General features: G+C 44.8%; 1 protein-coding gene across 9 annotated transcripts in view; it reads right to left on the minus strand.

Moving 5' to 3' along the window:
• The window catches only part of LOC123517782 (heterogeneous nuclear ribonucleoprotein K-like), a 172,971-nt gene that overhangs the window by 11,486 nt on the left and 143,992 nt on the right, over positions 1-17,493 (minus strand). For 7 of the 9 annotated variants that reach the window (XM_045278241.1, XM_045278240.1, XM_045278243.1 and 4 more), the window contains 5 exons: positions 15,170-15,242; positions 14,534-14,638; positions 3,818-3,946; positions 2,956-3,327; positions 2,123-2,319 (listed from right to left, as the gene is read on the minus strand). In XM_045278241.1, coding sequence (XP_045134176.1) covers positions 2,123-2,319; positions 2,956-3,327; positions 3,818-3,946; positions 14,534-14,638; positions 15,170-15,242 — 876 coding nt within the window. Of the gene's footprint in view, positions 1-200; positions 1,845-2,122; positions 2,320-2,955; positions 3,328-3,817; positions 3,947-14,533; positions 14,639-15,169; positions 15,243-17,493 lie in introns of those variants that run through there. The other 2 variants (XM_045278239.1, XM_045278238.1) reach the window with 2 other exon arrangements.

Here is a 17,493-nt window from a genome sequence, read left to right on the forward strand (position 1 = left end):
ATACAATATACACTAATCTTTATCTTTATAATTTTTATCCTATCCAATAATTTGATTAAAGGTTATTTCTCAATACAGAAAACTTCCAAGTGTTTGTAATAACATATTTACTGTCCTTTTTAGAAAGGCAAGATTTTTTTTATACTGTCCAGGCCCTGTGACAAATACAATATCTCCCCCCCCACTCTTTTTCACACACACACACACACACACACACACACACACACACACACACACACACACACACACACACACACACAGAAATATACAGGGGCAAAATAAAGCCCTTAAAGAAAAGACATACAGTACAATAATAAAGGCAACAAACTATATCCCACAACCACACAGCACACAAAAGACTCGTGTCACACACAATATGATCAAGACCTAACACTGAGCAGTCTTTGCAACTCAAGCATACATCTATGCCACCTACACACACCAAGAACCAGTTAGGGACAAAATTCAATTTTTTTTTTTTCCTTTTTTAAACCATGCAACCTAAGGAACAAAAAACAGAAGTGTGCTAAAATAAGCTGCAAATACTTTCAGATACAGAAGAATAGTCACCTAATATTTTACTCTTGTATAATCACTGAGTGTACATAAAGGAACTGGAAAGTTTTCTGTATCTTTTGTGATAAATGTGATGAGCACCATTCATTGAGTCAAGTGCCAATCTTTACTGACAGAGCTGTCAAACATGACCACTAATGATTGGCCTAGGTAAAACTCTCAATTCTCCAGTGACTGAATTACTGTTATAATCCCTTGAAGCTCCCTTATCAGGCATACTACAACATTATCACCAAGGTGCACTGATGAAGGGGAGGGGAGCCTGGCATGTTAGCAAGTTCGTCCCCTACAAGATTACTCTCCCCATTATCCAAATACTATGTACAGTCTGGCCCTATGCTTTGATGACCAGAACGAGTCTGGCCCTATGCTTTGATGACCAGAACATGTGGTGCCTAGTTTTTGCCGCGGGCACACGTGTACGTGTGTGTAAAATCAGTAGTTCTTACACGTTTTCTATGCAATTACTAGATTTATTCTGCCATAAACCTATCTAATTAGAAATAATATAGTTTATTACTGCATCTTAAAATGAAACACCTGAACAAAAACATGTACAGTAATTCATTCCTATAACAATTACCTTCAACAAAATACATACAAGCAACTGCTAATAACTTTGTGTCCCATAAACATACAGAAGTATATAACTAAAGTTCAAGAAAGAAAAGGGGATTGCAATTTGCTTATAAGCAGCATCAACAGATCACATACTGCTAACATTACACAAAACAACCTATTTTCTACAACACATAACTCATACATCCTTCATAAGCATATACATTTGACTCAGTAATACAACTTCTCCTTTTGTTAATAATGTGTGTGTTCAAATTCAAGTCAAATAATGAACTTGGAAGACACAAAATATGCTGTAGGTATAATGAAGGAGGTGACTCTGTTAAAATCTCAAGACTGTTCATCTATTCTGCTGTGGCTATCCCATGGGGCAAGGGTTTTCAACTTGTTCACAAACCCCAAGGGGTTCACAAAAAGATTTCCAGGGGTATTTAACAGGCTGATCTAATAATATCCTTTGCAGTACCATTGCATACTGATTTAGTGTCAATCACTAAATTAACACTCTGTTCAATGTCAGATTACTGGGGGTTTGGCTAGATGGTCTTATAATTCAGGAGATTCTTAACAAGCAAAAGGTTGAGAACTCCTGCCATAGAGAATGTCACAATGGAATTTTAATTAATTGTCCTTATATCTCTAATGTTCTTGATCCCCTTCCTTCTCTTCATTTCATATACTCCAGCACTCTTGTTTTCCCACTTCACTGGAAATTCTTTCTCTTGCACCAACCCCCAATCATTTTCATGTACACTTTTAATGTTAGTCATCTCGTTCTTCACAGACGATCTAACTAAGAGTACTGCATTTCATCCATTGAAGCATTCTACTTTTTTTTCTTTTTTACCTTTACTTTTGTACACTTCCATTCTCCCATCAATTCCTTAAATTAATACCACAAATTTTAGTGCTAAATTTGTACAGATGATACAAAATACACAAAATGAATCTAACAATGTGTCCTTACCTCTGCTGGAGAAGGTACTGGGCATGTTTGATCTGTGGCTCACTCCCATTGATGGTGATGATGCGGTCATTGGTACCCGGCCGGGAATCCTCAATGGAAATGGAAGCTCCAGAGTCAGAACGGATTTTGCGGATCCTTGCACCTCCCTTCCCGATGATAGCGCCGGCTGCATCTTTGGGGATCGTCACCTGTAAAACCATTACAATAATAACAAAGTACTATTGAAAAAAATTAGGAAACTTAAATCTAAAAAATAAACAATATAACCAAAATACCAGAAATAATAAAAAAAATTAAGGAAAATAAACTGATTAATACAAAAAACGCTGCTCTTTGTTCAGTGTGAATATAAAGTGCCTGTTTGTCGTTCCTGATTCTTCAAGCCACCTTGCATGCCACGGAGACAAGACAAGACAGGCAGACAGTCCAAACCTGTCACAAGACTTAACAATACTGATGAGAGAGAGAGAGAGAGAGAGAGAGAGAGAGAGAGAGAGAGAGAGAGAGAGAGAGAGAGAGAGAGAGAGAGAGAGAGAGAGAGAGAGAGAGAGAGAGAGAGAGAGAGAGCATTCTTAACTTGACTATTTCCCAAAATTCAAGGCTTAAGAATGAAATGGGAAACTAAAACATACATGGTTCCTCAAAAAGAAGAAAGGTATAAGTAAATAAACTATAACGAAAACTTTCAAGATCAAGATCTTTGAAAAAAACCATAGATTTTTCTCTCAGAAATTAAGATATATATGCATAAAAGAGCAAGTTAATATTCAGAGTGATGGACAAAGAAAGCTTCCTTGAAATGTGGTGTTTTCTCTTCACCTTGCTTCACCTACCTGAGTTGAGGTTGTGGGCAGGTCCCCATTATGAGGGTCACTGCCATTCATGAAAGGTTTGCCTTTTCCTAGCATTCCCTCAAACTCTCCATTTGGGGGACCTCGCATTGGAGGAGGAGGACCATGAGGTGGTCCCATTGGCCCACGGCGGCCAAATGGTGGTGGTCCTGGAGGCCCCCCTGGTGGCCCACCAGGAGGTCCCATTGGTCCTCTACCCATTGGTCCTACAGGACCCATGTGGGGAGGGCCACGACCCATGGGACCACCTGGGAATCTGCCCTTGGGTGACTCTCCCCAACCTCCATATTCATTGGCAAAGAACTCATCGAAGTTGTGAGGATTGTAGGGATTGTTCATTCCCTTTATGGGACTCTGGAATAAAATAAGCATCTTGAAGTCACAAATATTTAACTAGGAGAGAGAGAGAGAGAGAGAGAGAGAGAGAGAGAGAGAGAGAGAGAGAGAGAGAGAGAGAGAGAGAGAGAGAGAGAGAGAGAGAGAGAGACACACACACACACACACACACACACATTGAGGCAGGTAACCACAAACACATTCAAACAGATATCTGTTTCTCAATGTATTCTTTATTGGGAAGTTCCAGTGCCATATCATCAAGCACCACACTTTCCACTCATGACACCCCATTACTGAGGGAGTGTGAAAAATCCCTGATAACCTTCTCAACTTTGTTCACAAACAATGTTACTCATGATTTAATAATAACAAATATTAGATTGTAACGCTTATAGATACACATGCCTGAATAAAAACTGGTCAAAATTAGTAAGTGGCCTGGTGTGCACTTAATGGAATATCTTTTTTGTGGATGCAAGTGAATCACAAGTAGTATTTTTCTCACCTCCCTCAGAAGTTCAATTATCCGGGTGATGGTAAGGACGGTGCGGTCGCGGTCACCAGTGATCTGGATGACCCGGTCGGTAGACTGGGGACAGCAGTTCGTATACACTTTGATCTGCCCTCCACATTCCTGGTGAGAGAAAGCACCATCTTAAATATCTGGCAAAAACTCTTACAATATAAGCAAGTACACACACACACACACACACACACACACACACAGGAAGTAAAATTTTGTTGCATTACAACATTAGTTTTGGTATTTTGCCATAAAAACCACCTTTTTTAGGGTGCAAAATACCCTGACCTGCAGCAGGGATTCTCATCTTTAACCACCATTCTCCATCATTAACTCTCAATTAATTTCTTCCTCCATTTATCCCCCTTACACACACATTTTTTACACTTTTTACAAAATTCAATTCAAATGAATTATCATGTAGGTTTTTTTTTTTTTTTTTTTTTTTACATAGGGCAAAAATAAGAAAGTTTCCACCGTGGTACAGTGGAACCATGCGTGCTTTGGGATCCTAGAGGTCTCCAAGCGCACGGGTTCGAATCCTGTCCACGGTCTGAGTGTAGGTTGGGCTTCCTCACTCGGGGCAATGGTTTCCTAGCGGGTGGGTTTTAAGATAGGAGGTACCCAAAAATCCCCTTTAGCCCATAAATTCCAGTGAAAAGCCTCTTAAAAAAGACAAGTAGGAATTTGAAAATACAGATGCAGGGAGGGAGTTCCAGAGTTTACCAGTGAAAGGGATGAATGATTGAGAGTACTGGTTAACTCTTGCATTAGAGAGTTGGACAGAATAGGGATGAGAGGAAGAAGAAGCCTTGTGCAGCATGGCCGCAGGAGGAGGGGAGGCATGCAGTTAGCAAGATCAGTAGAACAGTTACCATGAAAACGGCGATAAAATACAGAAAGGGATGCAACATTTCGGCGGTGAGAAAGAGACTGAAGACAGTTAGTCAGAGGAGGGGAACTGATGAGACGAAGAGCTTTCGATTCCACCCTATCAAGCAAAGCTGTGTGACTGGAACCCCCAAACATGCGAAGAGTACTCCATACAGGGACGGATAAGGCCCTTATACAGAGTAAGCAGTTGAAGGGGCGAGAAAAACTGTTGGAGACGCCTCAGAACACCTAATTTCATAGAAGCTGTTTTAGCAAGAGATGAGATGTGAAGTTTCCAGTTAAGATTATGAGCAAAGGACAGACCGAGGATATTCATTGTGGAAGAGGAGACAGTTGAGTGTCATTGAAGAAGAGGGATAGTTGTCTGGAAGGTTGTGTCGAGTTGATAGATGGAGGAATTGAGTTTTGAGGCATTGAAAACTACTAGATTTTCTCTGCCCCAATCGGAAATCTTAGAAAGATCGGAAGTCAGGCGTTCCGTGGCGTCCCCGTGATCTGTTGATTTCCTGAAGGGTTGGACGTCTCTGAAAGAACGTGGAAAGATGTAGGGTGGTATCATCAGCGTAGGAGTGGATAGGGCAAGAAGTTTGGTTAAGAAGGTCATTAATGAATAATAGAAAGAGAGTGGGTGACAGGACAGAACCCTGAGGAACACCACTATTAATAGGTTTAGGAGAAGAACAGTAGCCGTCTACCACAGCAGCAATAGAGCGGTCGGAAAGGAAACTTGAGATAAAGTTGCAGAGAGAAGGATAGAAGCCGTAGAGGGCAGTTTTGAAATCAAAGCTTTATGCCAGACTCTATCAAAAGCTTTTGATATGTCTAACGCAACAGCAAAAGTTTCACCGAAATCTCTAAAGAGGATGACCAAGACTCAGTAAGGAAAGCCAGAAGATCACCAGTAGAGCGACCTTGACGGAAGCCATACTGGCGATCAGACAGAAGATTGTGAAGTGACAGATGTTTGAGAATCTTCCTATTCAGGATAGATTCAAAAACTTTAGACAAGCAAGAGATTAAAGCTATAGGACGGTAGTTTGAGGGGTTAGAACGGTCACCCTTTTTAGGAACAGGCTGAATGTAGGCGAACTTCCAGCAGGAAGGAAAGGTAGAAGTCGATAGACAAAGTTGGAAGAGTTTGGCCAGGCAAGGTGCAAGCACAGAAGCACAGTTTTTGAGAACAATAGGAGGGACCCCATCAGGTCCATAAGCCTTCCGAGGGTTTAGGCCAGCAAGGGCATGGAAAACATCATTACGAAGAATTTTGATTGTAGACATGAAATAGTCAGAGGGAGGAGGAGAGGAGGACAAGCCCAGAATCGTCCAAGGTGGAGTTGTGAGCAAAGGTTTGAGAAAAGAGTTCAGCTTTAGAGACAGAAGAGATGGCAGTGGTGCCATCAGGATGAAATAAAGGAGGAAAGATGAAGAAGTGAAGTTATTTGAGATGTTTTGGCTAGATGCCAGAAGTCACGAGGAGAGTTTGAGTTTGAAAGATTTTGACATTTCCTATTTATGAAAGAGTGTTTGGCAAGTTGAAGAACAGACTTGGCATGATTCCGGCAGAGATATAAAGTGCATGAGATTCAGGAGATGGAAGGCTCAAGTACCTTTTGTGGGCAACCTCTCTATCATGTATAGCACGAGAACAGGCTGAGTTAAACCAAGGTTTAGAAGGTTTAGGTTGAGAAAAGAATGAGGAATGTACGCCTCCATGCCAGATACTAACACCTCTGTTATGCGTTCAGCACAAAGAGATGGGTCTCTGACACGGAAGCAATAATCATTCCAGGAAAATCAGCATAATACCTCCTCAGGTCCCCCAACTGGCAGAGGCAAAACGCCAGAGGCACCTTCGCTTTGGGGATCCTGCGGAGGATTGGAAAAATAGGACAAGATACAGAAATGAGATTGTGATCGGAGGAGCCCAACGGAGATGAAAGGGTGACAGCATAAGCAGAAGGGTTAGAGGTGAGGAAGAGATCAAGAATGTTGGGCGTGTCTCCAAGACGGTCAGGAATACGAGTAGGGTGTTGCACCAGTTGCTCTAGGTCATGGAGGATAGCAAAGTTGAAGGCTAGTTCACCAGGGTGGTCAGTGAAGGAGAGGAAAGCCAAAGCTGGTGGTGAACATTGAAATCTCCAAGAATGGAAATCTCAGCGAAAGGGTAGAGGGACAGAATGTGCTCCACTTTAGAAGTTAAGTAGTCGAAGAAATTACTATAGTCAGAAGAGTTAGGGAGAGATAAACAGCACAGATGAATTTAGTTTGAGAGTGACTGTTAAGTCGTAGCCAGATGGTGGAAAATTCGGAAGACTCAAGAGCGTGGGCACGAGAGCAAGTTAAGTCGTTGCGTACATAGACGCAACATCCAGCTTTGGAATGAAAATGAGAATAGAGAAAGTAGGAGGGAACAGAGAAGGGGCTACTGTCAGTTGCCTCAGACAGCTGTGTTTCGGTGAGGAAAAGAAGATGAGGTTTAGTAGAGGAGAGGTGGTGTTCCACAGATTGAAAATTAGATCTAAGACCGCGAATGTTGCAGAAGTTAATGTAGAAAAAGTTGAGGGAGGTGTCAAGGCATTTGTGGTCTTCAACAGGAGAGGTGTCCGACCTGGGGACATTTTTGGTCCCCTCCCCAGAGGGGGACTCCGAGGCGTTGTTTATTTTGGGTCCCATTTTTCTTTTAAATTTTGATTTGGAGTGAAGGGTGTATGTGTGGTAAGTGCATGTAGTTTTGTGTGAAGAAGGAGAGCTGTCTTTAGAGGGTAGGCTGTGACTACCCCCTTGAGTTGTGAGACACAAAGGGAAACATTCAACGAGATCACAACTAGCTTTAATGGAAGGTTCACAGCACCTCCTGAACTAGTGCTATTAGATCTCACTGGGAGTAAGTTATTGTTTCGGTAGGTGTCTACTACCTCCTACCAGGTACATCAATTATTTATCCCCTACCATGCAATTTACCCCTGGTTGAGAATCACTGCCCACAGACTTGGGTGACTGAACCTAATAATGCAGACACAAAAAGATTATAAAATGTGAAACATTAAAGCGTCTTACATTTTTTACATACTTTATGACTTCATCACTTAAATTAAGACCAAACACATCATATTGGACCTTAATAACATTCACCTTTTCTTTTCATGTGGTGTTTATCAGATTCGGTACCCATGAATGACTTACATGTGTAATCTTCAAAGTACACTGCAACAGCACAAGATGAACAGAACATGGTAATAAAGGAACAGGAGTAACACTAAAATGCAAAATGTTCCAGTACTGCACACTGAATACCAATAAGCTGAAAAGATTACCGTCTGTCTTAAAGCTATACTACCTACTGAAGACTGGTATGTTTATCTCCACCACACAGATTATGTAGTGCATGTAAATAAATCTAGAAAAGCAAAGTGTTCCAAACATATCCAAGAATACACATTAACATTCACATGATAATCCATAAAATTACTGTGGAGGTTAACACAAAGCCATAATGGAGCATGATGAGGATAAATTAATTACATAATCTCTGAGTGCATGTTTTCTGTTTAATGATATTTGGAAGTACCATCACCGTGGCTTTAAAAATGTAATTGCATCCTATCATTGCAGCAGACTATAAACAGCATCCATTGTGCAAACCATATCAAGAATAATTTCTCTTAAAGCATATAACAATAAGCTCACCACTAGAGAGAGAGAGAGAGAGAGAGAGAGAGAGAGAGAGAGAGAGAGAGAGAGAGAGAGAGAGAGAGAGAGAGAGAGAGAGAGAGAGAGAGCAACTTAAAGGTGGCAGAGCGAGGCAGGCAGGGGCAGGCGTTGTCGTCATTGCGGGAACGAGAGCGATGTGTGCCAGATGCAGGGAAAGCATCACTACTCCCTCACTCCTCACGCACGCACGCACACACTTTCCGGTCCTTAGTACATCAGTGGCGTGGCTCGCAAGTCGTCCCCGTGCCATCACTATGTGCGACTGAAAACTTGGCGCAACTAAGCTCTGGCCTTCAGGGAGCACCAAACATGCCTCCTGCCACAAGCTGGAGCCTCCATGATGCACTGGTTCGTCAGGATAAGACGTTTGCATGTGGTGTGCGTACGTGTCGGCGTGCAGCTGACGGGTCGATATGAGGGAGGCAGAGAGATTCCCTTGAGAGTGCAGACCCGGCCTTCTTCTCCCCACTCACCCACACGCTCTCAAAGCGCCCCCTCTCACTCTAAACAGGCTTATACAAACAAAACGGATCTATATTGAGAAGAAAAAGCAACTCGCATCAATGCTATTTTATATATATATATATATATATATATATATATATATATATATATATATATATATATATATATATATGTGTGTGTGTGTGTGTGTGTGTGTGTGTGTGTGTGTGTGTGTGTGTGTACAAACACACACATTCGAGGACGTTTATTGCCATGTGTATCTTTTCTGTGTGATATATTAGCACTGGGATTGGCAAAGTGTGGAGGCGGTGCGGCTCGGGGTGCCAAAGCAGTAATAACGAGGGTGAAACACGATGGCGGCATAGGCAAGTTGGTGAGTCATTTCGGAGAGTTCCATGAAGGGCGACGCGTGCCGCTTAAACAAACTAGCGTCGTTAATGGTGGGGCCAAGTTACGAGAGGGCGGCCCCCTCGCTCGCTTCCCTACTGCCGCTCTTAGTGCAGACAGACAAAATGTTGGGAACAGACCAGTACAGCGGATAGCTTCACACGCCTACGTTCAAATATACGTTCTCGCCGGCACCCTCATGAGGAATGTCTGGACGTCTAGTTCAGCTAAGCGCCACATAACACACCACCACCAACGCCATTGTCGGCGATAATGGCGGGGAACGTGTTCGGCCAGTGTCCCCTTAATAGAAAACGGGGCTGTCACTCACAAGCACGCGTCCCTTTAACTCTTGACTGGCCGGGCCGCAGCTCAAGCTTTCCTGCAAGACAACTCACATGTGATAAAACTAAGACTTTTAAACTGCCCCATACCTGTGCACAAGTTGCCCGTCTTACACGCACGCCAACAATGCCCCGGTCACTTCTCGAAGCTATTTCCACCTAAATCTATGTGCGGCACGCGTCCCCCTTCTCGTGGTGCAGGAATGCTCTCCCCTCACTGAAACGCTAAATGCCACTTTGCTTCAAGACAGGATATAGCTCACAGCAGTAATGGCTTCTTGGTTAACCTTTCTCATCCCGCAGAGCCATCGGTCTTCAACTCATTCGCTATATCTATCTATTCATTTATTTATTTTTTTCCTCAGATGCTACGTAACGAAAGAAAATTCAGGGAACCATAACGAGCATCTAGACTGAGAGCTAGAGGCGTGGATTCAGGCAGTACATTTCAACACATGACCGTGTTCGTATACACTATAAACTGATTTATCTCGACATCATTACTCATTACGTGTCACAGCATAAATGAGTGAATGAAGAGAGAACACAGGTGGTACAGCACGCTGGCACACCGTCCTCCCTGGCACCTGACGCGTGGCCAGGTGGAACCGGTTATGAGAGGAGGAGGAGGAGGAGGAAGGCACGGCAGTGAGACAATGAGTTATGGGCGGTGAACCTCGGACACCTGACAGCCCTTTACGACTTCCAGCATTGCGTGAACGTAGCGACTACTGTCCGGTAGCGCCCTCTATGAATCAGGAGCCGTAAAGTTTTCAGCATGACACAGCAAAACGAGCAGGCAGGAATGAGCGAGGCCACAGCCTGCGCCCATAGAAACACTTCGGGTCAGTGTCGAAAGTAATTTTTCTGAGAGAGAGAGAGAGAGAGAGAGAGAGAGAGAGAGAGAGAGAGAGAGAGAGAGCCTTATATTTATCGGTCATATCGCCTACACCTTCAGAAACTTAATGGTAAAGGTTAGCACTTTGCAACACACACCCACCCAACCACACACACTTTCTACAGTATCAGTCCATCACTTCAGGATGCTGAATGACAAACCACCACATATCAGCTGGTATAGTGTTATATTCAGAACCACACCACCACCACCGCCACCATTTGATTCTACAAGACAAAGGCCTTTTTCCCACAATTTCATCCGTTCATCAGTCATACACCGATCTCAGGATACCCCGCCCTCAGAAAAAAAAAAAAAAAGTCTAGTGCCTGTCTAGATCTCCGTCTGCCCTGCCTTCTTAAATCACAAGCAGCGTTAACCATTACTCTACGGTGCACGGGAGAGTGGAGGCAGGAGGCCGTAATGCCGGACACACTGGGAGAAGAGAGAGAGAGAGAGAGAGAGAGAGAGAGAGAGAGAGAGAGAGAGAGAGAGAGAGAGAGAGAGAGAGAGAGAGAGAGAGAGAGAGAGAGAGAGAGAGAGAGAGAGAGAGAGAGAGAGAGAGAGAGAGAGAGAGAGAGAGAGACTTATGGCTGACCCAATAAGGCGAAAACTATTAAAAAAAAAAAAAAAAAAGGACGGAGAAAAAGTAACGAGTCGCGAGCTCCTTTAGTGTATACATTTGTAAGCTACATTTTCTTGTATAGCCAGAGGGAGTGGTCGCTGTCTGTTTCTTTGTGACGTCAAGTATTTGGTAGTTGTTCCCTTGCAACGAGAATGTTTAGTTTGCCTTTGGCTGGCTGGTCAAGGTGGGGGTTACTGGTCTGTGGTGGGTAAATCAGTTTGCTACGGTTACCTAGCGAAGATGGGACCAATTACTCAGCTCTCTGACAAAGGCTGTGTTGTCTTCCCTCCATGGGTCAGACAGCAGGGCACGAAACTCACTGGCGCCTATACATCTTACTCTTGTATTTAACCTTCCCTGATGTTCGGCGAGTGCAGCGGGGCTCCTTGAAGTAACAATTCATTGTACGTGCGAACACTTTGGGGGAAGAGATATAAATGCAGTAAAACTGAGGCAAAGCAAACAGTAAAAAATAGTTTGCATAAGTAATGAGATGACGCTAAAGTAGTTGTGACACATTAATACAGCATTCAGGGAAGGCATTTGGCGCACAAGTTGTCTGGGAGGATACAGGGAGAGGGAGACAGGTACCGACGACCAAGTGTGTACAAAATAATTATATGGCCAGGTAGGGATGAGAGGGAAAGGTGTTTATAACAATGGTACACAGAGGAACTGAGCCGCGTTAGTGGGCGAGGCGAGCGTTGGTGATGACACAGAAATCCGGCCAGTGATGCGTCGACTCTGGCGTGCCATGTGGCGTTGTGGTGTGTCTTTTAGGACGTGGAGGGACTTGGTGGGTTGCAGGAGTAGGAATGATCGAAAGGAAATGCGAGGAGAGGAGGGAGGAAGGGAGGGAGAGCGTGGATGGACCACAGGTCTACTGTTGGCGCGATTGCTGCCACCGCTGCTGGCGGTGTGGTGGTGGTGATGGTGGTGGTGGTGGTGGTGGCGGCGGTGGTGCTGGTGGTGGGATCAATACCGGCTACTTCCCTAGTACACCACCACGTCTGCAACGCTTTCTCCAACAGTACCCGGTCGTGGTATTGGTGTGGAGCGCGGGGTAAGTGGTGAGGGGTTGGGGCTGGGGAGCGAGAGTGAGGGAGACACGAGATCGATTGCCACGTTGGGTGTGGCTTGGAAGCCGTGGTGTTGGTGGAGGTGGATATGCTGGTAGAGAGAACAGCGCCGTGCACAAACACTGGCCGTCTGGCCCACTGTCTCACAATACTCACTGCTTCACCACTACACGTCACTGGTCTAGATCCAATTTACCTGTTAAACATGACAAGTCGGTAGTCCCCGGTCAAGTCCGTTATCCCGGTAGCGATGAGGGCGCCACGAGCACTGACGAGGCGGCCATGGCGAGACTGTGCCTCTGACTCGCATTGCCGTACAAAACCATCACTAGGACAGTGGTGGCACGGGAGTTTGGCGAACGGAGGGCACGGCGGGGAGGCCATCACGCCGCTAGTGTGCAGCGGGCGGCGGCCAAGCGGAGAGTGAGGCTCGGCCCGCGGGTTACCTGGGTAATCCCGCTATCGACCGCCCTCCCCTTCCCTCTAACCCCCCACCAAGTGTACCCCCACACACCGCCGACCGCCAGCCTGCGAGCCCCAGCCAGCCGAGGGGAGCAGCTTGGAGAGGGAACGGGGAAAGGGGGAGGAGGGACTACCGCCGCCACCTGCCCGAGGCCCACACACCTGGCGCCACGTGTCGCACGCGCCCTCATGCGCGCACGCACATACGACACACACACACACACACACACACACACACACACACACACACACACACACACAGTCCCCTTTTAAAAAATAAAAGAAAAGGAACAAACTATTTTACATCACACAGGCAGCTCGTTAGTTTAACTAAATTAAAATAAATATCCTGAAAACATATATGCACCTACAAAGTCATCCCTGGGCAAGCACTTACAAGAACGCGCGCTCTACTGTACACATACGAGCAAAATGAATAACACACACACACACACACACACACACACACACACATACATACATACACGCACACGCGCACACACACATATAATATATATATATATATATATATATATATATATATATATATATATATATATATATATATATATATATATATAATTGCACTGTCTCACCTCTGCCACAAAGTATTTTAAGGGGCATACTATTTACTGTCCTTAGACCCTTGACACAAGTCAGCTGACTCCGCGCCACCCATCAGTGAGTGTGTGTGTGTGTGTGTGTGTGTGTGTGTGTGTGTGTGTGTGTGTGTGTGTGTGTGTGTGTGTGTGTGTGTGTGTGTGTGTGTGTGTGTGTGTGTGTGTGTGTGTGTGTGTGTGTGTGTGTGTGTGTGTGTGTGTGTGTGTGTCGTCACTTACTATCTGATCATACGTTATCCAATCTTATTACTTTTTTGGGCACAATTCCCTCATCCTCCAAAACTAAGTACAAATACATTCTCCCTAATTCTTGTCGTAATGTCATCACCATCATTTCCTATAAGTGGCCAAAAGAGGTAACGCTTCCAACTGTTACATTCTTTCTCTACATGAAACTCGGGTGTACCATACTCATACCTGCACTTTATCAAATCACTTCACTCATTCAGCCTTCTACACTCCATACATCAACGTTTACCTATCCAATATTATACTTGGTTTCTTGACATCCTTCGCCAGTGCTGCTGCTACTCTTTAAGGCTTCCCCGTGAGCATAATAAAGCTGAATATTTCCAAATCTTTAAACCCTTCAGTACTGGGACGCATTTTTTTTCTAAATTTTTGGATATGGTTAGACGATTTTATTTGCATTAGGAAGGCTCTATGGATGTCAAAAGATAAATGGCCAGAGTTTTCATTATTTTGATCACTAACATGAGATTGCGACAGTGTTAAATCGCCAAATAGTAAGCAGAGTGAATATGAAAACGCGGCATGGTACTGAAGGGATTAATTTCAAAACAAGCTCTCTGTAAGTAATCTATCTGTCCTCTCCACGAGCTGTACTCTTTCCAACATTATGCCCCGGGAATGAGGCACTTCCTGACCTTTAACACTCCTTAGTGATGTCCCAATCTATGTCTTACTCCTTTCAAACCAAATGCACGAGTTTTGTTGTCTCCAATAACTTCCCATAACTCACAAGCTCTCGTCACCATTTCTTGTTACCTCAGCTTCCCCGGCTCCCTTCAACTAAATCGGTCACAGAGCTATCCTTAGATGGTACTGTGCATTTCCTTGTGTGTTTATGTGTATGGGTTGGAACAGGCGTACAGACATGTCACTGTTATGCTTTAGTGGGTCGAGGGAGGGATGGAGAGCAGTGGTGGCAGAGGTATGAACAGTGCGGTGAGGGACGGCGGTCACTACTCACCTCACGCAGTTCCTTGATCTTGGAGCCTGCCTTGCCGATGATGCACCCAGCCTGGCTCTGGTGGACCAGTATGCGGGCGTCCGACTCATTTCCCTTCTGCAGAGCCTGTACCAACATTACTCAAGGTCACTCCAGCATCTTGAACCTCTCCTCAACTGTTAATCTAACTTTTATTAATGATGACTATAACTACACAGCTAATATGCTTTATCAGTGTGATTTTTTTTCACCGATAATATACATACATAATGATCTAATGAGCATGGAAGGTGCTGTTCCTTCAAAAACACGGTAAATGCCCTATTTGTGTGGCACATGTAAAATCAATAGATGCATCTGGTAGAAAACTATACCTCAAAAAATAATGAAAATGATAGTCATGAGATCATTTAGTTCCTCCCACCATGCTTAACACTACAGTGACAATAAAAAACATCACCTCTACATCATATAGGCAAAAAAAAAAAAAAGCAGACTACAACTGAATAAACACACAAAAGCTTATAAACACTAAAACACATTATGTACAAAAAAAGAGCACACTGTTGAATCATTAGAAAACAGAGGAGGCTCATAAGCACCCTAGGGCACACCATTAACAGCGGAGGTGATGCATGGTACGTGTGTGTGTCTTACCTCGTCCAGGCACTGAAGCACCTCATTCAGCACCTTCAGCACCACCTCCTCCGAGCCTCCGATGGTCAGCACTCTGCAACACACATGGTACACCGCCGTCATAGTTCTCACCACCTGCTTTAGAACACCTACGTACACTCACTCACTCACTCTCTCTCTCTCTCTCTCTCAAGGGGACAGTGAACAGAAGAAGGATGGCGAGGAATTGAAAGAAGAGGAGAGGAGAGGAGAGGAGAGAAGGAGGAGAGGAGAAGGAGGAGAGGAGAGGAGAGGAGAGGAGGAGGAGAGGAGAAGGAGGAGAGGAGAGGAGAAGAGGAGGAGAGGAGAAGGAGGAGAGGAGAAGAGAAGGAGGAGAGGAGGAGGAAGAGGAAGAGGAAGAGGAGGAGGAGGAAGAGGAGGAGGAAGAAGAAGAAGAGGAACAGGAAGAGGAAGAAGAGGAGGAGGAGGAAGAGGAAGAGGAGGAGGAGGAAGAGGAAGAGGAAGAGGAAGAGGAAGAGGAGGAGGAGGAGGAGGAGGAGGAGGAGGAGGAAGGAAGGGAAGGGAAGGGAAGGGAAGGGAAGGGAAGGGAAGGGAAGGGAGGGAGGGAGGGAGGGAGGGAGGAAGAGGAAGGGAGGGAGGGAGGGAAGAGGAAGGGAGGGAGGGAGGGAGGAGGGAGGGAAGGAGGGAGGGAGGGAAGAGGAAGGGAGGGAGGGAAGGGAGGGAGGGAGGGAGGGAAGAGAGAGAAGGAAGGAAGGGAAGGGAGAAGAGGAGAGGAAGGGAGGTGAGGCAACGGGAGGGGGGAAAAAAAAAAAGGAGGATGGAAACCAACGATAAGAAGATACGAGAAAGGAGGAGGAGGAGGAGGACACGATGTGGGAAAAGAAGGAAAAGAAGGAGAAGCAAGGAAGAAGAGCAAAGATTTACACATTCACTCACCCACACCCACACCTACACACCCACAACATCAGGATATCTAGTGAGGGTATACACATGAATCAGCAACTGTATGGTGAAGACAAACACTAGGTAGCACAGAGGAACTATACAGGAAATAACACGTCAAAATAATAAAGTAAATAAAACACAAGAGAACAGTAACACGGAGGAAATAAAAACCAATACCAATGAAAAAAAAGGAAAAGAAAAAAAAAAAAAAAACTGAAAAAAACTCCAATACTCGAAATACACGAGGAAAAAAAACAATAAAAAATAAAGAGAAAGACTTTTGTTGTGGTTAAGTATTCCCCCTTTTTTTTAGATGTTCATTAAAATACCATCATGTAATAGTAAAAGTAGTAGTAGTAAAAGTAGTAAAAGTAGTAGTAGTAGTAGTGTGTGACAACCCCTTACAGTCATTACCATTACGTCATCCCATTGTGGAAGTGAAGACTGCTACTGCTGCTTGTGACGCCCAGTACACAAGTGAGAGAGGAGTGACTGCTACTGTTACTGGTAAGGGAAAGCAATATCAAGGAAGGTAAGGGGTGTGGTGGCGTGCCTGACAGAGAGAGAGAGAGAGAGAGAGAGAGAGAGAGAGAGGAGAGGAGAGGAGAGGAGAGGAGAGGAGAGGAGAGGAGAGAGAGAGGAGAGAGAGAGAGAGAGAGAGAGAGAGAGAGAGAGAGAGAGAGAGAGAGAGAGAGAGAGGGGGCAGGCCACGAATGAAGAGTGAGTTGAGTTGAGTTGAGGTGGTGCAGGGTGGAACATCTAATGGTCTAATGGTCTAAGGGGTCGTGTGGCCAGTCAGCAGTAGCAGTCGGCCTGGGATGACTTCTAAATCTAGGACCAAGGAAAAAAAGCTCTGCCTTAATTTTTCTTTCCTGTGGGTGTGACATCATCAGCCATGTGTTGAAAGTGAATGTCGGTGAGGAGTGTGTAGGGGGGAAGACCCTTCATAGTTGGCTGCATGTGAAGAGGACACAGCTGTCTACTGGATGATGGTGTCACAGAGGTGGTTGGTTAGTGGCAGGAAGGCACACTGGCAACTATTTACTGTCTGTTGTGACTCAAGGGAGGTGGTCGTGTGAGGGAGGAAGGGGAAGGGCTTACCTAGCCACTAAGGGGACAAAGTGGACTCACACTAATGGGAGGGAGGGTGAACACAATGACTGAGGGAGGATGGGCAGTTAAGGGGCACAACAGGTAGGCCAGAGTAATGCCTATGCCTGGTTACTCAACACATTGCACATGGAGACCTGAACCTCCTGAAGCAGAGGACTCAAGTTTCCACATAATCCATATTATCCTTATAATCTGCGTGGAGCGAAACAGGGAGAAGGGCCATGTGGAGGGCTCATCCTCAAGCCTGCATTTCAGACACCGTTGACATGTGGCTGCCTCTCACACAC

The sequence above is a fragment of the Portunus trituberculatus genome, chromosome 42 (assembly GCF_017591435.1).
Source record: "Portunus trituberculatus isolate SZX2019 chromosome 42, ASM1759143v1, whole genome shotgun sequence".
In the NCBI taxonomy this organism is placed as follows: Eukaryota; Metazoa; Arthropoda; class Malacostraca; order Decapoda; family Portunidae; genus Portunus; species Portunus trituberculatus.